The sequence below is a fragment of the Heterodontus francisci genome, chromosome 7, assembly GCF_036365525.1.
Source record: "Heterodontus francisci isolate sHetFra1 chromosome 7, sHetFra1.hap1, whole genome shotgun sequence".
NCBI classification, from domain to species: Eukaryota; Metazoa; Chordata; class Chondrichthyes; order Heterodontiformes; family Heterodontidae; genus Heterodontus; species Heterodontus francisci.
The window spans coordinates 61,324,165-61,346,173 of NC_090377.1; the positions used below are offsets into that span (position 1 = coordinate 61,324,165).

Sequence of the window (22,009 nt, forward strand, 5' to 3'; positions counted from 1 at the left end):
AAAATTCTCTTGAATGCAGTTCAAAAATGTTGTCTCCCCGCCCTAAAATTAAACATCCCATGAAAGAATTTTAAAAAGTTCCTTCACTGTTACTGTTCCTTCCAAAATCCTGGAACTCCCTCCCAAACAGCACTTGGGTATACCTACATCACATGGAATGCAGTGGTTCAAGGAGGTGGCTCACCACCACTGCCTGAAGGGCAATTAGGGTGAGCTATAAATGCTGGCCTTGCCAGTGATGCTCACATCCCATGAACTAATAAAAATAACCCAAGTTTCTTTATCTGCCTTTTAAAGCCAGTCAAATTCAAGATCGAGTCCACATTTAATCTTTACACAGCATTTATTTTGTCTGTATTAGAGTTAAATTCAACATTTATACAATTTGAAAATAAAAGTGCAAACCACAAAATAATCTTCATGTTTTAATTAAACATTAAATATTGTATTTGCATGGAGTGATACAAGTTCAGCTCAAAAAATGTAGGCGATCTTAAACTGGAACAGTATTTTTGTGTGAAAGAATAGTATTTTATTTATTCATTCATGTAAATGTATTATTCAGTTACTCAAATATCAATTTGATGACAAATATAAAAATGTCAGTACTGCAAAAACAAGCAGTGTTTTTATATTAAACTATTTATTATCTTCCCCCATAGTCTGCCATAGTCTCAGGCAAGAGCAATTTCAGACTGCAGACGATTCTCCACGCTCCCAGGAATATCATTCAGCCTAGTATGCAAGAATAACATTTTATTAAACTGGGCATCAACAAATAGCAGTTTACTATCAATTAATATTTTTGGAAACCTAATTTCATATGCAGTTCTCACACACATACTGGGCCTGGATTTAATCTTGCCTGCCCGAAGGGAATAGGGTTGGTGTGTAGCTAAAACAGCGGTTGCCTACTTACTGCTGCATTCCTGCCAAGCTTCCACCGGCAGACATTTTAACCATGCACTTTCCAGAGGTAGCTGAGGCACTTCATAAATATTTTTAATCTGGGGTCCAATGACACAATTAGGGAACACCCCACCAAAATTCACACAAATCGTATTGCTGGAGCTGCCAGTAAAACTGAGCAGCACTGGTACCTCAGAACCACTGAAGCATTATTTCAAGGCGCACTCACCTGCAGCTAATTGGATCACAAGAGTAAACATGTGAGCAAGACAGAAGAAAGAATAGGCTTACTGGGCAGAATTGCCAGGGTACCCCAGGAACTCCTTAGACTTGCCCCTTGAAGCGTGATAGTCAGGGAAAGGATATTGCCATTCAAAAGCAAAAATGCCAAAGCAGAAAACATTGCATGTATTGCAGAGGAAATGGATTCCATCGCACTATCCAGTCCCCTTACCAGAGATTTCCTGGGATTCTACCTTGGCCCCAACTGGAATTTTGTAAATGGTCCTGAATTGCCTGGACATTTTCAGTGCATCTATAGCATAAGAGTAGAGTTGTGCTGGTATTTCCAAGGAAATTAGCATGTAACTGATTTACGTCGGTTTTTTGACAACATATAACTAAGCATGAATTTCCTTGATCATTTGTGCCATTTTTGAGATAGATCAGCTGACTTACACAGCTCCGCTCACCCCATGCAAAAGATCTGCTCCCATGAATTTTCTGGATTTACATGAATAATGCGCTTCTGTAGATCTCAGATTTCTGGAGTTTGACAGCAATTTTCTCTGCGATTTTCAAAAAACGTTTTACTGAGACCTGCACTATATATACTTAACCAAACTGCTGTCAGTCTCAGTGCGTCTGAAAATTTTCAGATCCCCAGCCCCCCACGTAGAATGATACAGCACAGATGGAGGCTGTTTGGCCCATCATGTCTATGCCAGCTCTTTGGAAGAGCTATCCATTTAGTCCCACTCCCCTGCTCTTTCCCCAAATCCCTGAAAATTTTTTCCCTTCAAGTATTTAGCGAATTCCTTTTTGAAAGTCATTACGGAATCTGCTTTTACCTCCATCAGGCAGTGCATTCCAGGACATAACAATGTGTGTTGTAAAAAAAACTTCTCCATCTCACCTCTGATTCTTTTGCCAGTGTCCAGAAAAGTTAAGCAGCTGCAATGGCTTTCCCTGTTCTGCCTCCTACCTCACAATCAATTGCCAATTACCTAAATCGACAAGGATAGATTTTTGCCTTCATTGAAATTAAAGAAATGAAAATCATGCAGGTTTTACAAATGGTGCGCAATCCACCTCGACATATCTCCACCCAGGTGGTGAAGACAAAAATCTACCCCACCGTTTTCTGGAGAATAAACTACTCTTGCTCTGGTGTTCCATTATTAGCAAACTCAAGCTGAGGATCCATGTCTACTCTCACAGGTTTTGGGTATTTCAGGACAAAAGGGCGTGGGTTTCCTCCGGGTGCTCCGGTTTCCTCCCACATGCCAAAGACTTGCAGGTTGATAGGTTAATTGGCCATTATAAATTGCCCCTAGTATAGGTAGGTGGTAGGGAAATATATAGGGACAGGTGGGGATGTGGTAGGAATATGGGATCAGTGTAGGATTAGTATAAATGGGTGGTTGATGGTCAGCACAGACTCGGTGGGCCAAAGGGCCTGTTTCAGTGCTGTATCTCTAAACTAAACTAAACTAAAACATAATTAAATGACTCCAATATTTTAGAAGGTAAAATCACAGTTTTGGCCCTTTCATATGGTGGTTTAGCTGTTTCTATTTTGTAACATAATGAAGTCTCTGGTGCTTGGAAAGAAAGAGAACGGGATAACCTCTGAATTAATGCAGTGCGTCCAATTTCATTAGAAAAATGGCTGTCTCTAGAAGAAGGATATTCTTTACAGTATTAAACAATACCTCTAAATCCACCATTTCTAAGTAAGAGAAGCTTAGTCTTGATAAAATTACTTTGCAGATGAAAAATTACGATGTTCACTTCCTATAATTATTTTAATGGGCTAGCAGTAAATGTGCAACAGACAGCTGGGCAACAGTTTGAGGCATGTATTCACACCACACCAGTGCCAGGCAATGACTATCTCAAACAAGAGAGAATCTAAACATCTGCCTTTGACATTTAACAACATTACCATTGCTGAATTCCCACCATCAACATCCTGGGGGTTACCATTGACCAGAAACTGAACTGGAGCAAGCAGCCACATAAATACAGTGGCCACAAGACCAGATCAGAGGCTGGGAATTCTGCAGTGAGTAACTCACCTCCCGACTCCCCAAAGCCTGTTCAGCAACTACAAGGCACAAGTCAGGAGTGTGATGGAATCCTTCCACCTGCCTGGATAAGGGCAGTTCCAACAGGACTCAAGAAGCTCAACATCATCCAGGATAAAGCAGCCCACTTGATTGGCACCCCATCCACCACCTTAAACTTTCACTCTGTCCATCACCAGCACACAGTGGCAGCAGTGTGTACCATCTACAAGATACACTGTACCAACTCGCCAAGGCTCCTTCGACAGCACCTTCCAAACCTGTGACCTAGTAGGAGGACAGCAGGTGCATGGGAACACCACCATCTTCAAGTTTCCCTCCACGTTATACACCATCCAGACTTGGAACTAGATCATCATTCCTTCACTGTCACTGGGTCAAAATCCTGGAACTCCCTCCTTAACAGCACTGTAGGTGCACCTTCACCATATGGACTGCAGCGGTTCAAGAAAGCAGCTCACCAACACTTTCTGAAGGGCATTTAGGGATAGGCAATAAATTGCCAGCAACGCTCACAACCCATGAAAGAATTAAAAAAAATATAGGTCATGTACTTGCAAAGCAGTACTGCTGGATTGGTTTACCTTTGCAGCTTTCTTAAGATGTGCCACCTTCTTCCAATTTGTTACCAGGTTTTGTGGATAGTGCACACAGAAATAAGCCTGGTCATCACCTCCTGCCAGCCATACAGTTCTGTTGTCCTCTGGGATGGGGGGCTTGGAATGGTAAATAGGACAATTCTCACAAGCATCTCATGCAGCAGCATCTCCACTTTGCCAGCTATTAAATTGTGGGTTTGAGTGCTACACCACAATCTCTATTTCTTGTACCTACCTTTATTGTAAAGTCATTTTTTTCCATAAACAGTTTTGGAGAGGCTGAAATATGCATTTAAAATATTTACAGTTCTTTTGAAAAGCTAACATAGCCACATAATATGGGGCTCCTGTTATGTGTAGGTTGGACTGGGTAGGCTTTCATCCCTGAAGCACATTAGTGAAACAATTGGGTTTTTATGACAATGAGGAAGCTTTCAAGAATTACCAGATTCATTGAATTCAATTTCGCTAGCATAGGGAAGTCTAAACTCCAGGTTGCTAGACCAGTACAATAACACCTAACACCACTGAACTAAGGTCCAGCCAATTCAGTTCATGACAAAGGTTATGGGCCCTGACAACATTCTGATTGAATTGCACATGACAGTTAGCTACCTCCATATCCAAATTGTTCCAGTACAGCTATGACATTGCATCTACATTGCACCAACAATAAGGAAGGTTGCCCAGGTATGTCCAATGCACAAAAGACAGACCATTTACCAACCTATCAGCATCTTCCCAATCATCATTAAAGCGACAGAAGGAGTCACCAGCACTGAATGACACTTGCTCACCAAGGTCCTGCATACCCAACTCTCAGTTTGGGGTCTATCAGAAGCAGTCAACTCTGGACCTCATCAGAGCTTTACTCCAGACATGGAGACAAGAGCTGACCACCAGAGGAGAGGTGAGAGTAGCTTCCCTTGATATCTAGTTAATAATCGACTAAGTATGGCACCAAGAGGCCTCAGGAGTTCCTCAGGGAAGTGTCTTTGGTCTAACCATCTCCAGCGGCTTTACCAATGACCTTCACTTCACCATAGGGTCAGGATTGAGCCCATTTTCTGGCAATTTCATAAAGTTCAGCTTCATTCACAACTCATCTGATAACGAAGCAACCCTTGACAATCTGCAGTAGGACCTGGATAACAGCAAGGGCTGTGCTAACAAGTGACAACCAACATTTGCGCCATATAAGTGATCTCTATTGATCTCCTTGACCAGGAGAAAACCAAGCTAACTCTCCGAAACCTTCAATGGTACTAACAAAGCAGGCAACTTGGGGGTCACTGCTGACCAGAAGCTGAACAGAACTAGCCTCACTCAGGATTCTTCAGCAGCCCCTGTGGCCACCAACTAAGGGTAAGTTTTAATTCAATTTATTTCCCTGAAACAAGGAGGAGCTGGAGTGTTCCCTCCCACGCCATAGTCCTAATGATCGACCAACACCCTGCCCATTGCTCGCTCCAATCCCCTCCCCATCCCACAACCTACCTGAGGACCAGTGCCAGGGAGCTGAAAATTGATTTTTCTTGTGAGGCGAGCTGCCTGTGCAGGCATGACAGATGCCAACGGCTCACCCCAAATATATAGACGAGGTCTGAGGACCTATTCCTGGCAATCCTTGGACCTCTTGGTTTGGGTGTGCGTTGCCTCATAGCAATTGCTGCAAAAAATAATTCCCAGCTTCAGAAATTGCCATCAAAATGGAATTTGTTAGCACTAGAGAGGGAGAACCTAGGGTTTGAGAAACTAGCTTGTCAGAAATGTGGGGTTTGGCTCAGTGAAGAGATTCATGGGGTGGAATCCCAGGGTTCACCGGCAGAGGAGGGAAGTGTCCTTGACTGTAACAGCACTCAGGGTGTGAGGTTCTGGCAGCACTGGAGGGGGTGTGGCATTCAACAGGGTGGGTCCCAAATTCTGGTGGCCCTTATGGCCGATCTTGTGGTACTGGATGAGGTTCCATAGTCCAGTCGTTCTCAAAGTGTGGTCTGCGGACCACGAGTGGTCTGGGAAGGTCCTCCAGGTGGCCCACGGGCTGGTCCAAAATGCAAGTCACTGATGCACGATGCCATGGCCAAGGCCATATGTGAAATCAGGCCAGAACCCTCATCCACACTACTCACGTGATGTCACATAACCAAACTGGCTCCTGTGCGCACGGTATAAGTGGTTATAAGTGTGAGCAACAACAATTTAGTTTTATAAGCAAGATTTATATTATCGTGACAACATACAACTGCAAGATTGGATTTTCAACATTTGTGGGGCTGAAAACAAAAAAGAGGAACTGGGTGAACTTGGAGCCCGACATGAGACTGAATCTCTGCAGCTTGGAACCAGACATCATCAAAAGCAGCCCCATTCTTCCCATTAATTCTGTTGAGTTTATTTGCGGTGGCAAGTGAAAGTGGGTAGGGTAGGACTGGTAGATGATCCTCCGGGTCTTTTGCCTCACCTAAGTGGTCCGTGGACAAAAAAGTTTGAGAACCACTGCCGCAGTCTGGTGGCATAGGAAGGCTCACAGGTCTGGTGACACTGTAAATGGTTCATGGTTCGAACTACACTGGTGTTGGGCTTAACCTGCCATGGTCTGTAGTTCTGCCCTTGAACTGTCAGCATATTTATCCTGCACCTCCAGCCTGTTGCTGTCCTAAAGCCAGTTTTCAATGCTATATAACAAGTTGGGGCTGAGAGGCGAAGAACACGTTGGGATTGGGCATTGTGGGACAGCTATGGGGCAAGCCATGCTGGGAACAGTGTGTGGCAGTTTGGGGTCAGCTATAAACTCAAGCATCACACTCCTTGCAGAAGTTTGCCTTCAGGGGCTGAAACTTTTTGGATGCATTTTATGGGTAAGCTGAAATATTTTTGTAATTTTTTTTTGTATTTTTATACCTTAGCAATTATTTTTTTACCTGGGACTAGCTGTGGAGGTTACGGGGAGTGGCGGGGGCGGTGGGGGGGCGGTGCGCGGGGGTGGTGTTGGTGGTTAGTGGTGTTGCTGAGAGAAATAAAAGATAGATGATAATTTTTTTTTAAATTAAGCAGTTTGGTTGGTTTGCTTTTTTCATCTTCTGCAGTCTAAGAAATTTGCATATAACCAGCAGTGGGAGGTGGGGGGAGGGGGGCCTCCGCCACACAGGGAAGTTACTCAGTAAAACGAGTCCAAGGCCTCTGCATCACCAGCAGCAGCCACCACTCCCAATGGCGCTGCCGATACTACTGAGCTGCTGGCAGCTCTTGGAAAAGGGATCCCCATCTTTAAAAGGATGAGGATCCTGGCACTGGGCTGTTAACTGGCCTTTCACCGCAGAATTGCGCTGGGGGGTGCTCCGAATGGCCGAGGCGGCCCTCCCCCCGTCTTTTAGCCCCGGCGCCAATAGCCCCGCCGACGGCACAAAATTCAGCCCAAAGAGTCTGCAAAGGGATATAGATAGGTTAAGTGAGTGGGCAAATATTTAGCAGATAGGAAACAATGTTGGAAAAAGTGAGGTTGTCCACTTTGGCGAGAAGAATAGAAAAAATATTATTTAAATGGAGAGAAACTGCAGAATGCTGCAGTACAGAGGGATCTGTGTGTCCTGGTTCATGAATCACAAAATGTTAGCATGCATGTACAGCCAGTAATTATGAAGACAAATGGAATGCTGGCATTTATTGCAATGGGGTTGCAGTACAAAAGTAAGGAAGTCTTGCTACAACTGTACAGGGCATTCATGAGACCACACCTAGAGTATTATGTACAGTTTTGGTCTCCTTACTTAAGGAGGGATATACTTGCATTGGAAGCAGTTCAGAGAAGGTTCACTAGGCTGATTCCTGGGATGAAGGATTTGTCTTATGAGGAAAAGTCAAGCAGATTGGGCCTATACTCATTGGAGTTTAGAAGATTGAGAGGTGATATTCCCTGGCCCGATGAGGCAGGGAAGGGATGGTAGGGTGAAGGAACCTTGGATGACAAGAGATGTGGAACAGCTAGTCAAGAGGAAGAAGGAAGCTTACTTAAGGTTGAGGAAGCAAGGATCAGACAGGGCTCTACAGGGTTACAAGGTAGCCAGGAAGGAACTGAAGAATGGAATTAGGAGAGCTAGAAGGGGACATGAAAAAGTCTTGGCGGGTAGGATTAAGGAAAATCCCAAGGCGTTCTACACTTATGTGAGGAACAAGAGGATGGCCAGAGTGAGGGTAGGGCCGATCAGGGATAGTGGAAGAAACTTATGCCTGGAGTCGGAGGAGGTAGGGGAAGTCCTAAATGAATACTTTGCTTCAGTATTCACCAGTGAGAGGGACCTGGTCGTTTGTGAGGACAGCGTGAAACAGGCTGATATGCTCGAACAGGTTGAGGTTAAGAGGGAGGATGTGCTGGAAATTTTGAATGATATGAGGACAGATAAGTCCCCGGGGCCAGACGGGATATACCCAAGGATATTATGGGAAGCGAGGGAAGAGATTGCTGCGCCTTTGGCGATGATCTTTGCGGCCTCACTGTCCACTGGAGTAGTACCGGATGATTGGAGGGTGGCAAATGTTGATCCCTTGTTCAAGAAAGGGAATAGGGATAACCCTAGGAATTATAGACCAGTCAGTCTTATGTCGGTAGTGGGCAAATTATTGGAGAGGATTCTGAGAGACAGGATTTATGATTATTTGGAAAAGCATGGTTTGATTAGAGACAGTCAGCATGGCTTTGTGAGGGGCAGGTCATGCCTCACAAGCCTTATTGAATTCTTTGAAGATGTGACAAAACACATTGATGAAGGAAGAGCAGTGGATGTGGTGTATATGGATTTTAGCAAGGCGTTTGATAAGGTTCCCCATGGTAGGCTCATTCAGAAAGTAAGGAGGCATGGGATTCAGGGAAAGTTGGCTGTCTGGATACAAAATTGGCTGGCCCATAGAAGTCAGAGGGTGGTAGTAGATGGAAAGTATTCAGCATGGAGCTCGGTGACCAGTGGTGTTCCACAAGGATCTGTTCTGGGACCTCTGCTCTTTGTGATTTTTATAAGTGACTTGGATGAGGAAGTGGAAGGCTGGGTTAGCAAGTTTGCCGATGACACGAAGGTTGCTGGAGTTGTGGATAGTGTGGAAGGCTGTTGTCGGTTGCAACGGGACATTGACAAGATGCAGAGCTGGGCTGAGAAGTGGCAGATGGAGTTCAACCTGGAAAAGTGTGAACTGATTCATTTTGGAAGGTCGAATTTGAATGCGGAATACAGGCTTAAAGACAGGATTCTTGGTAGTGTGGAGGAACAGAGGGATCTTGGGGTCCATGTCCATAGATCGCTCAAAGTTGCCACCCAAGTTGATAGGGTTGTTAAGAAGGCGTATGGTGTGTTGGCTTTCATTAACAGGGGGATTGAGTTTAAGAGCCGCGAGGTTATGCTGCAGCTCTATAAGGCCCTGGTTCGACCACACTTGGAATATTGTGTTCAGTTCTGGTCGCCTCATTATAGGAAGGATGTGGAAGCTTTAGAGAGGGTGCAGAGGAGATTTACCAGGATGCTGCCTGGACTGGAGGGCATGTCCTACGAAGAAAGATTGAGGGAGCTAGGGCTTTTCTCATTGGAGCGAAGAAGGATGAGAGGTGACTTGATAGAGGGGTACAAGATGATGAGAGGCGTAGATAGAGTGGATAGCCAGAGACTTTTTCCCAGGGTGGAAAGGGCTATCACCAGGGGGCATAATTTTAAAGTGATTGGAGGAAGGTTTCGGGGAGATGGTAGGTTCTTTACACAGAGAGTGGTGGGTGCGTGGAATGCGCTGCCAGCGGTGGTAGTAGAAGCAGATACATTAGGGGCATTTAAGCAACTCTTGGATAGGTACATGGATGATAGTAGAATGAAGGGTCGGTAGTTAGATTGATCTTAGAGTAGGTTAAAGGTTCGGCACAACATCGTGGGCTGAAGGGCCTGTACTGTGCTGTACTGTTCTATGTTCTATGTTCTATTCTGAAAGGGCTTGGCAGGGTAGATGCTGAGAGGATGTTTCCCCTCGTTGGGATATCTTGAACTAGAGGGCACAGTTTAAAAATAAGGGATCTCCCATTTAAGGAGATGAGGAATTTCTTCTCTCAGAGGGTTGTTAATCTTTGGAATTCTCTTCCCCGGGTGCAGTGGAGGGTGGATCATTGAATATATTCAAGGCTGAGTTAGACGGTTCTTTAACTTATGAATTTAATTTTTATGTCATCTTTTCAAAGTCTGTGATATGCAGGAAGATATATGGCAACATGTAGCAGAATGGATGTAGGTATATGGAGCTTCAGTGTAGTGGTATAAATGGGTATTATCGGGCATAGCAGCAGTTATGGGAGGGTGGTGGGATTTTTTAGTATTGGGAATGTTTCTGGGAAATCTAGGTTATGGCAGCACTGGAGGACGGATAATGGGGTTTAACTTACTGGGTAGTTCTTGAGATCTAGATTTCATGAGTAGTGTGTAAAGGTGCCTGTGACAGTGTTTTATTTTTTTTATTCGTTCATGCGATGTGAGCATTGCTGACAAGGCCAGCATGTATTGTCCATCCCTAATTGCCCTTGAAAAGGTGATGGTGAGCTGCCTTCTTAAACTGTTGCAGTCCATATGATGTAGGGACACCAACAGTGCTGTTTGTGAGGGAGTCCAGGATTTTGACCCAATGACAGTAAAGGAAATGGTGATATAGATCGAAGTCAGGATGGTGTGTGACTTGAAGGGGAACTTGCAGGTGATGGTGTTGCTGCTGCCCTTGTTCATCTAGGTGGTAGAGGGCGTGTGTTTGGAAGGTGCTGTCGAAGGAGCTTTGGCAAGTTGCTGCTGTGCAGATGGTACACACTGCTGCCACTATGATGGACAGAGTCGATGTTTAGGATGGTGGATGGGGTGCTGTTCAAGCGGGCTGCTTTGTCCTGGATAGTGTAAAGCTTCTTGAGTGTTGTTGGAGCTGCCCTCATCCAGACAAGTGGAAGGTATTCCATCACACTCCTGACTTGTGCCTTGTAAATGATGGACAGGCTTTGGGGAGTCAGGAAGTGAGTTACTGCTCTTGTAGCCATAGTATTTATATGGCCGGTCCAGTTAAGTTTCTGGTCAATGGTAGTCTTGAGGATGTTAATGCTGGGGGATTCAGCAATGGTAGTGCCATTAAATGTCAAGGGGAAATGGTTTGATTCTCTCTTTTTGGAGATGGAGATTGCCTGGCACTTGTGTGGCACAACTGTCACTTTTAATGTGTGGTACGAATGTTGTGGGAGAGGTTTCTGGAGTATAGGAACATTGAATAGAAAATCAAGCCACAACATCCTCGCCAGAACTTTCTCTTCCTGTAGTTCTGTGCCAGCAGTGCCAAACTGGGGCATCAGCCCTCAAATTCAGTCCCGAATGCAAAAAAACTGTATTGAAATTTGGAAGTCCAGAACAGATTAAGATTGACTCAGAAAAGGTTCCGTTAGTAGAGCAAATTAATACACTTTACGTCCCAACCTTTAACTAAACCTCAGTCCTGGCTCCACTCCAAACAGCAGCTGCCACTGAGAGAGAGACAACCCTAGCTTAACGTCTTGCTGGTTCCACTAGGCGAGACCATACCCGAAATTCATGCATTCCTACTACATGGCTCAGGCTCTGTGTCTACTGCTGCAGATGATGGCATTCTCTTTGATATGATAATCAAAACAACCTTTAGATCAAGACCTCCACTGAAATATTTAGATTTTGAATTCAAAGTTACTTTAGAGCATATATGTATATTCTTCATATAGATTAGACATATATCAGAAGGATGGAAAGGAAAACAGAATGTTGGAGAGCATGTTAATGAAAATTAATGTAAAGGTTTGATCTATAATGAAAAATCAGGAAACATAAAAAACAGTTAAGCAAGAAATAAATCACTCTTTGGTCACTAAAGTAACATTGTGTGTGTTGCTCTTATCCTCAGGTTAATATTTGTACGCGCTGCAAAGTGCATGACTTAATAAAGGACAACCAGCATTGGATTTCTAAAAGGGAAGTCATGGTTTACAAATGTAATAAAATGGGGGAATTTCCTCATCATTTTCAGTGCATTAGCGAATAAATGGTTTAGGTAAATTGGGTGTAAGTTGTGTCAGTTTGATTTCTGCTGTCAAAATGCTTTGGATGTGTTCCCTCCTGCTTTTTGGGCCTTCCTATTATCCAACTGCTGAGTCCCCATTGATCTCACTTGCATATGGCAGAGTGAGGTCCAGTAGTGTAGCAGTCATAAGTTCCCGAGTTTGCAATGCTAAGGCACTGTGAGTAATTAAAGAGAGATTTATGAGGCATAGCATTTGTCATCTGGTCAAGGTGGAAATGAGGAGATTTTGAGCCTGAAGAATATGGAGAGTTTCAACACTGGTTTCTAAAGCCAAAACACACTTTTTGAAGTGATTTTTCCCCAGATTTCTGAATACAAATACTGTACTTGCTTCTCACTGCTTTTGACAGAGTCAATTCGCATTTTCAGACTGCCTACATATAGTCAGGGATTCTAGCAACAGGAACAGCATTCCCATGGGCATATCATTATATGGCATTATCATGAAACAGCAAGCAGAGGATGGAGCTAAGCAGAGTTGGGCACCATTTAAAGAGGATGCAGCCTACAAAGCATTCACATCTTTTCCACCTGAACCCCCCAGAACATACAGGCTGTCTTATGAAAACCTTTCTGAAGCGACGTGCTTAAGTATAATGTTGTTCAAGAAAGAGGCAAGGAATTTTCTGTGACCCACTGCAGAAAGACTTCAATATTCTCCATATAGCAAGAAAAAATGACTTCCATTTATATAGTACCGTTCATGAACTCAGGACTCCCCAAAGCTTTATGATGAATGACATACTTTTGAAGTGTAATCACCATTGTAATGTAGAAAATGCGGCAGTCAATTAACGCAAAGCAAAGTCCCACAAACAATAATGTGATAATAACCAAATAATCTGTTTTTGTGATGGTGATTGAGGAATAAATATTGGCCAGGACACTGGGGATAACTCCCCTGCTCATGCGCGAAATAGTGCCATGGGATTGTCTATGTCCACCTGAGAAAGCAAATGGGGCCGTGGTTTAATGTCTGATCTGAAAGATAGCACCTCTGACAGTGCAGCATAGTATAGATTTTAATCGTATACTTGTGTGGATGAATTTCAGGGGCCTAAAGAGGAAAATAAAGGAGGTAAAAGCACAAAATTGGTGAAATGTCTCCTGCTAATTATAGTTAAAAAGTAGGCGGGAGTTCAACCCCAAGATCTATGTATTCAGAGCTACATTTCCCAAAAACTGAAAGATGATTTGAGTAGCATATCAGTCTAGTTTCTGGTGCAAACTTCAAACTTAGATATTATGATGTACTTCCAAAGGGGGAAATAATGGGAGTATGAAAGGTTGAACCTAACATCTGCCCACAGCCACAGTGCATGCCAAAGGATGTCCAAGGGCAAGGCCCCCATAGGTTTTCCCATAAAATATAGCGCATTAATAAACTGTATTCGGTGTTATTACATCCAACATAAATTGGTTGGTTTTGTTGAGGAAGCACAATTATTTTGTATTAAGAGTTCCAACACTTATAAAATAATATAACATAGGCTTACACCAAGACACACAATTGTGTCCATGATGCTGTCCCACCAGCATGAGGGAGAAACCAAACAAAGGGTAGGTATTCCTCCACAGGAAGGTTAAAAATGACAGGTTAGGCACCTTATGCTAATCTCATGTTCTGAACAGCTAATCATATATCATGAATGACAGACATCTGACCCAGGAAATTAGGGAATGGCACATATTGTGCAGACTTATAGGAAGTAAAAGGAAAACATATTTTTACAGACCCCACAACTTTGCTGCCATGTAAAGACAGGGTAGATTTGAAAGGAAGAGAAGTAATTTCTTTTCACTCATAAGATTTTTAGGTATGAATATATATCTTGCCTGTGTTCGCCAAAGATTTTAAAGAAAGAATCATTTTCTGCAGTCATTTTGTTCTTCCCAATTCCTCTGATGCCTGTCGTCCTCTTTCCTCTATACATGGGCTGATTTTCCTCAGGCAAAACCTCATCTTTCACAGCAATTGAACATTCTTCTAAAGAAACCAAATTCTGAGATTAGGGAGAACATTGTTTGCTGCTCAAATAGTACATTCTACATTCAATAAACCTTTTGTTTTAATTCTTTCAAATGAAGATGAGGAAAGTATTTGACTTTAAAAATAGAAAATTTCTGTTTCTGAAACAGGGCAGATAGTGACTATAGAGCAGACTTTCCAATTATTGCTTTTTTGACTCTGGAATGCTGCATTATGGGCACTGCCAGACACACATCCTGGCCATCCCAGCCTGGATTCGGCCTTCTGTTGGAAGCTTGTTTGATGGCGAAGGATGGAATTATTGCAACCGTTACAAGGACTGCAGGAGCCAGAGAGGGGTTTTTTTTTGTTTTTTTGCAGCCAAAGGTTTTACAAAGTTCAAAATATGAAGCAGCAGGGGGCAAAAGCACCATGCTTTGCAGATGGAACTTTGGAGCTACATTAGGAAGTGTATGGAAGGAAGGTTGCTCTATGGGTGGCACAGTGGTGCAGTGGTTAATCTCCAGATTACTCCCAAGGCCACGTGCTAGTGAGTATAAAAAAAGAATACACCAGATGAATGTGTGACAGGAGAGATGGTGCAGGAGGGAGGGCTTCAGGTTTCTGGGGCATTGGGACGGGTTCTTGGGAAGGTGGGACCTGTACAAGCCAGGCAGTCTACGCCTGAACAGGACCGGGATGAATATCCTTGCAGGAAGGTTTGTTAGTGCTGTTGGAGATGGTTTAAACTAGATTGGCAGGGGGATGGGAACCTGAGGGCAATTTCAGATAGGACAAATTCAGAGCAGGGAACGGGAGGCAGAAAATTAGCGAATGATACTGAAAGACAGAAGAAGCAAAGGTTTAAATGTGTGCAGCACAGGAATTGGGCAGTGTTAAAAGGTATTTATTTAAATGCAAGGGGTTTTGCAAATAAAGCCAATGAGCTGAGGGCACAGATAGACACATGGCAGCATGATAGCATTGCTATAACGGAAACTTGGCTTAAAGAGGAGCAAAAATGGCAGCTCAACATCCCTGGATATCGAGTTTTCAGGCAAGATAGAGAGGGGGATAAAAACAGGAGGGGGTGTAGCATTATTGGTTAAATAATCAATTACAGCTATGAAGAGGGTCGATATGCTCAATGAATCATCAAATGAGGCTGTATGGCTTGAGCTCAGAAATAAAAAAAGGGACAGCCACACTACTGGGAGTGTACTATAGACCCCCAAATAGTGAGAGGGAGATAGAAGAACAAATATGTAGGCAAATTTCTGAGTGCAAATACAATTGGGCAATAATAGTTGGGGATTTCAACTACCCTAATATCAACTGGGATACAAACAGTGTGAAAGGCACAGAGGGCACAAAATTCTTGAACTGCATTCAAGAGAACTTTTTTAGCCAGCACATAACAAGCCCAACGAGAGGGGGCGCAATTCTAGGTTTAGTTTTAGGAAATGAAGCTGGGCAAGTGGATGAAGTAGCAGTGGGTGACCATTTTGGAGATAGTGACCATAATACAGTTAAATATAACCTTAAAGGACAAAGACATAACAGGAATAAAAGTTCTAAATTGGGGGAAGGCAAATTTTACAAAGCTGAGAGGTAATCTGGCAAAAGTGGACTGGATACAGCTACTTGAAGGAAAATCAGTGGCAAACCAGTGGGAGGCATTCAAAAGCGAGATTCTAGGGTACAATGTAGAAATGTCCCCACAAAGAGAAAGGGTGGTACTGCCAAATCTAGAGCCTCCTGGTTATCTAGAAGGGTAAGATAAAGCAGAAAAAGAAAGCTTATGACAGTCACAAAAAACTTAATACTTTAGAAAGCCTAGAGGAATATAGAAAATGCAGAGGTGAAGTAAAAAAGAAAATTAGGAAAGCAAAGAGAGGACATGAAAAAATATTGGCAGGTAAAATCAAGGAAAACCCAGAGATGTTTTATCAGTACATTAAGAGCAAGAGGATAACTAAGGAAAGGGTAGGGCCTATCACAGGTGTACAAGGTAACTTATGCATAGATGCAGAAGATGTGGGCAGGGTTCTTAATGAGTATTTTGTCTCTGTCTTCACAAATGAGAGGGATGATGCAGACATTGTAATTAAAGAGGAGGAGTGTGAAATATTAGATACGATAAGCATAATGAGAGGGGAAGTACTAGAAGGTCTTACATCCTTGAAAGTGGATAAATCACCAGGGCTGGATGGATTGTATCCCAGGCTGTTAAAGGAAGCCAGGGAGGAATTAACAGATGCGCTGAGGATCATCTTCAAATCCTTATTAGATACAGGCGAGGTACCAGAGGATTGGAGATCTGCAAACGTTGTACCATTGTTTAAAAAGGGTGCGAGGGATAGGCCAAATAATTATAGGCCGGTCAGTCTGATCTCGGTCGTGGGTAAATTATTAGAATCAATTCTGAGAGATAGGATAAACTGTCACTTAGAAAGGCACAGATTAATCAGGGATAGTCAGCATGGATTTGTTAAGGGAAGATCATGTCTTACTAACTTAATTGATTTTTTTGAACAAGCAACAAGGAGGATTGATGAGGGTAGTGCAGTGGATGTTGTCTACATAGATTTTAGTAAGGCATTTGACAAGGTCCCACATGGCAGACTGGTCAGAAAAGTAAAAGCCCATGGGATAAATAGGAATGTGGCAAATTGGATCAGAAATTGGCTCAGTGACAGGAAACAAGGGATTTCCAGTGGTGTTCCACAGGGCTCAGTGTTGGGTCCCTTGGTGTTTGTGGTATATATAAATGATTTGGACTTAAATGCGGGAGGCATTATTGGGAAATTTGCAGGTGAGACAAAAATTGGCCGTGTAGTTGATAGTGAAGAGGATAGCTGTCGACTCCAGAGTGATATCAATGGTTTGGTCGAGTGGGTGGAAAAGCGGAAAACGGAATTCAATCCGGAGAAGTGTGAGCGCAAACAAAGCAAGGAAATACACAATAAACGGGAGAATATTGAGAGGGGTAGAGGAAGTGAGATACCTTGGAGTGTATGTCCACAGATCCCTGAAGGTGGCAGGACAGGTAGATAAAGTGGTGAAGAAGGCATATGGAATGCTCTCCTTTATTGGCCGAGGTATAGAATACAAAAGCAGGGATGTAATGCTGGAACTGTATAAAGTGCTGATTAGGCCACAGCTGGAGTATTGCGTCCAGTTCTGGTCACCACATTACAGGAAGGACATAATTGCTCTGGAGAGAGTGGACAGGAGATTTACAAGAATATTCCTAGGGCTGGGAAATTGCAGCTATGAGGAAAGATTGGATAGGCGAGGGTTGTTTTCCTTAGTACAAAGAAGGCTGAGGGTTTACTTAATTGGGGTGTACAAAATTATAAGGGGCCTAGATAGAGTAGATGGTTTCTATAGTCAGGAGAAGGCAACCCTCCCAAACAAAGCTGGCATGGTTTGAGGTTGCTGAGGCAGTCAGGAGCCAAAGTGTGGTTAAGAGGAACTGGATCCAGTGCCAGAAAAGGATCCATGACCTTATTTACTCTGGCAAGATGAGTGAAATGCCAGATCCTCATGACAGCTTCTGAGTATTGAGCCTCCTGCAGTCACACCAGCTGAGGAGCCTGAGGGCGTATGCTGCTCCTGAACATGGGAGGAATGTGTGATCAGGGTACTTACTGTCCTCCCAGCAAGGCTCAGACCACTAGCATTGTTGAGGACTTGTCAGCATTGAAACATGCAGCTTCCTATGTCAATGAGCCACTGACATAGGATTAACTCTCTTTTGTCCTTGCAGGAGAAAGGGCTCATAATGTCTGAGAAAGGGTGCTGACAGGAGGAGTGCCCCGCCTCCACATTGTGACTGACATGGTGAAGGGAGTCATGGAGATTGCCAGGTTGGTCTCCAAGAGCAAATCGTAGAAGGTATTCCTGGTGGAGAGGGTGAAAATATGTTGCTATCTGTAGATGAGCACTGGTTCTCCAACATCTCCAGGTATTTCTGTCTTTGCCAGCACATCCTATGCTGAAGGTATGGCCTCTGTTACCTTCCTGCCCATTGTCCCTCTCCGCTGTCCTCCTCATGCCCAGGGCTCTGCCTCTCCTGCTAAGGATGTTGCTCCTCATCACCACTAGACCCAAAATCTGAGAGCTGTGCTCTCAGTGCCAGGTATTGCCTTCCTTGCACTCAGCTGGACTCCCTATAATATCTGGAAGCCTTACCCTCTCCTCTTATGCCCCCACCATGCCAGGAGGATGACAACCCCCTGCACTGCCTGAGTATGTATAGATCACTCAACTGCAACCTGTGTACACCCAATGGCACCTGTGTGCCAATGGCTGAGTGTCCCTCTCAGCCACACTCCCATTTATGGTCCCATCTTAGTTGATGGTGTGGCATTGACTGCTTCACCGTTGTGTTGCCTTCTCCACGCACCTGGTCTGCCCTGAATTAGCGTGCAACCCGTACACCCCCACCCAAAATCCCAAATTGGCCATCAACGAGCTCTCAACGACCTTATTAACTATAAACAGAATGTGCTGGAAATACTCAGCAGGTCTGGCAGCATCTGTGGAGAGAGAAGCAGAGTTAACATTTCAGGTCAGTGACTTTCATCAGAACTGGCCTGAAACGTTGACTCTGCTTCTCTCTCCACAGATGCTGCCAGACCTGCTGAATACTTCCAGGACTTTCTGTTTTTATTTCAGACTTCCAGCATCCACAGTATTTTGCTTTTATTTTAGACCTTATTAACCACTTTAATTGGGATCATTCCCGAATCAGGCGGGTTTCTGAGGCCTGCCTTTCCCCGTCCTGATGAAACTCACCGGCGGCAGGAATGGTAATAGGTAACTGGCATGCTGCTATTTTTAGTGTCCACCCGCCTTCAGAGAGTAAGATGAAGCAGAAAAAGGGTGCGTATGACAAATGTCAATTTAATAACACAAGTGAGAACCGGTCTGAATACAGAAAGTTCAGAGGGGAAGGAAAAAAGGAAATAAGAGCAACAAATTGAGAGCATGAGAAGAGACTGGCAGCCAACATAAAAGGGAATCTAAAAGTCTGCTTCTGGCATATAAATAGTGATCATCAGCAATCCCTCATTTCGAGGATGATTCTTCATTGCGGATGGCTGGGTGGAAGTGAGATGTCAGTGCTGGCTATGGGTTCACAGATGGCTTATGAGCCCTATCTTAGCTTTGCAGGCTCTCCCACAGTGAGGACAATGGTTGTTGGCCGGTAGAGGTGGTGGCTGATTGTTGGCTTCAACAGCTGTCCTGTTTTCATCTCTCTCGCTGTTCTTTCTCAGTGGCTGTTCTTGTTGGTTGGAAGGTCTTTACAACTATTTGATGATGAATTGCCATTTTGGGTGCAATTGGGCAACTGCCTCCCATGTGTTGATGGTAATAAAGCAGACCTTCCTGGAGGCTTTGAGATTGTCTTTGAAACATTTCCTGTGGCTCCTGTGTGAACAGGTTCCCTGGTGTCGCTGTGAGTAGAGCATCTGTTTGGGCAGTCTTGAGTCGGGCATTCTGTCAACATACCCTGTCCATCTCAGCTGATGTGAGATTATCATGGCCTCAATACTTGGCATATCTGTGCCTTGGAGAATGCTCATGTTTGTATTCTTTTGTCCTCCCACTTGATTCACAAGATCCTGCGCTGCTGAGACTGCTGAGTTGCTAGCCCTCTGATTGGCCAGCAGCTCTTGGAGGTGGGATCCTCAGGGTCCCCGGCATTGAGCAATTAACTGCCTGAGTAGCGTAAAATGCAGCTCAGGTCCCCCAAACGGCCAACGTGGGGATCCCCTCTCCTTTCTGGCCTGTCATCAGTACCCCCGCTGGAAGCATAAAATCTAGCCCTGTAGTTCTATTACATAAGCGGTTGTTGTCTTGGTTTTGGCCTTCAGCTGTTTGAGGTCGAAGAGTTTACCATCAGTGTGATAAGTTATTATCACACCCTGGAGGGAACCTGTCAGTAGAAAGCTGCCGCAAGGAAGATTGAGAATCGTGTTGGTGCAATGACACACCCTGTTTGATGCCTGTTCTGACAGGGAAGGGGTCTGTCGAAGAGCCACTGCATAGTACTGTTATTTTCATATTGTTATATAGGATGAATGAAGTTTGTGAAATTAACTGGACATCCATATCGCTGTAGCATCTTCCAAAGGGCAGTTTGATTCACTGAGGATTTTGTGAGATCGAAAAAAGCCATGTACAAAGGGATGTTCTGCTCACTGCACTTTTCCTGAACTTGGCGTGCTGTGATGATTATATTGGTTGTTTTTCTGGCGGTCGGAAGCTGCACTGTGATTCTGGGAGGACCTCTTCTGCAATTGGCGAGAGGCGATTAAGAAGTATTCTAGCTAGGACTTTGTCAACAGTTGAGAGCAATGCTATGCTCCTGTAGTTGCTTCAGTTCGACTTGTCTCCTTTTTTGAAGATTGTGATCATCATGGTGTCTCTAAGGTCACTTGGAATTTCTTCATTTTGCCAGAGCTTCACAAATAGTCCACATATCTGAGGAATCAGTATATCTCCTTTGTGTTTCAGTATTCCTGCAGGGATACTGTAAGACTAGAAATTTTCTTTCATCTTGTTGACAGCGTTTATCACTTCATCGAGTGTTGGATCATTGGTTAGCTCACTTCTGACTGTATGCTGGGGTGAGCTGCAGCTACCAATCCCATCGATGAGTGGCAGATAGTCGGAACAACTCCAGAAATGAAGGCTAGCTGCAAAATAAGCAGAATCTCTCCGCACAAATAAGCAGTTGCGGACCGCAGCAGGAGAGTATTTAGGGTGGGCGAGGTAGAGGGTGGTGCCTCTACATCATTCAAAACCCCCATAAACCTACTTCACAGCACCCTGTGGCATGGCGAGTAAGGACCGCCATTCAATTAGTCTTACCACAACAAAATCCTTCAATGGTGGATCACCGGATGGCTGTGAAGGTGGACGATAGTTTGCAGCAGGGCCTTGCCTCAATTACAGAATCACAGAATCGTTACAGTGCAGAAGGAGGCCATTCGGCCCATCGTGTCTGCACCAGCTCTCTGAAAGAGCAACTCCCTCAGTTCCATTCCCCTGCCTTCTCCCCATAACCCTGCACATTATTCCTTTTCATATAACTGTCTAATTCCCTTTTGAAGGCTTCAATTGAACCTGCCTCCACCACGTTCTCAGGTAGCGCATTCCACAGCTTAACCACTTGCTGCGTGAAAAAGTTTTTCCTCATGTCACTTTTACTTCTCTGACCAAATACTTTAAATCTCTGCCCTCTTGTTCTTGATCCTTTCATGAGTGGAACACTTTCTCTCTATCTACTCTGTCCAGATCCCTCATGATATTGACTACCTCTACCAAATCACCTCTCAGCCTTCTCTTCTCCAAGGAAAACAGTCCTAACTTCTCCAATCTAGCTTCATAACTGAAGTTCCTCATCCCTGGAACCATTCTTGTGAATCTTTTCTGTACACTCTCCAATGCCCTGACGTCTTTCCTCAAGTGTGGCACCCAGAATTGGATGCAATACTCCAGCTGAGGCCGAACTAGTGTCTTATACAAGTTCAACATAACTTCCTTGCTCTCGTACTCAATGGACCTATTAATAAAGCCCAGGATACTGTATGCTTTATTAACTGCTCTCTCAACCTGCCCTGCCACCTTCAATGACTTATGCACATATACTCCTAGGTCCCTCTGCTCCTGCACCCGCTTTAGAATTGTTCCCTTTATTTTATATTGTCTCTCCATGTTCTTCCTGCCAAAATGAATCACTTCACATTTCTCTGCATTGAACTTCATCTACCACCTGTCTGCCCATTCCAACTTGTCCTTTTGAAGCACTTACCTCAAAGAACAAAGAACAAAGAACAGTACAGCACAGGAACAGGCCATTCAGCCCTCCAAGCCTGCGCCGATCTTGATGCCTGTCTAAACTAAAATCTTCTGCACTTCTGGGGTCCGTATCCCTTTATTCCCATCCTATTCCTCACAGTTCACAGTGCTTCCAAGTTTCGTATCATCTGCAAACTTTGAAAGTGTGTCCTGTATACCAAGGTCCAGGTCATTAATAATTATACAGACTCGCCTGATCACTGAATTCAGGCAATGCCCCACCAAGACTGTGTGTAACCCACTCTAAA

The 22,009-nt window shown here is 44.1% G+C and overlaps 1 protein-coding gene across 1 annotated transcript in view; it reads right to left on the bottom strand.

The window, feature by feature from the left end:
• Nucleotides 1–427: 427 nt before the first annotated feature.
• The window catches only part of c7h7orf57 (chromosome 7 C7orf57 homolog), a 92,304-nt gene continuing 70,722 nt past the window's right edge, over nt 428–22,009 (bottom strand). The window contains exons 8-9 of the mRNA XM_068034537.1: nt 13,754–13,904; nt 428–735 (exon numbers count right to left, since the gene is read on the bottom strand). Of these exons, the coding sequence (XP_067890638.1) occupies nt 675–735; nt 13,754–13,904 (212 nt within the window). The 3' untranslated portion in view covers nt 428–674. The remainder of the gene's footprint in view (nt 736–13,753; nt 13,905–22,009) is intronic.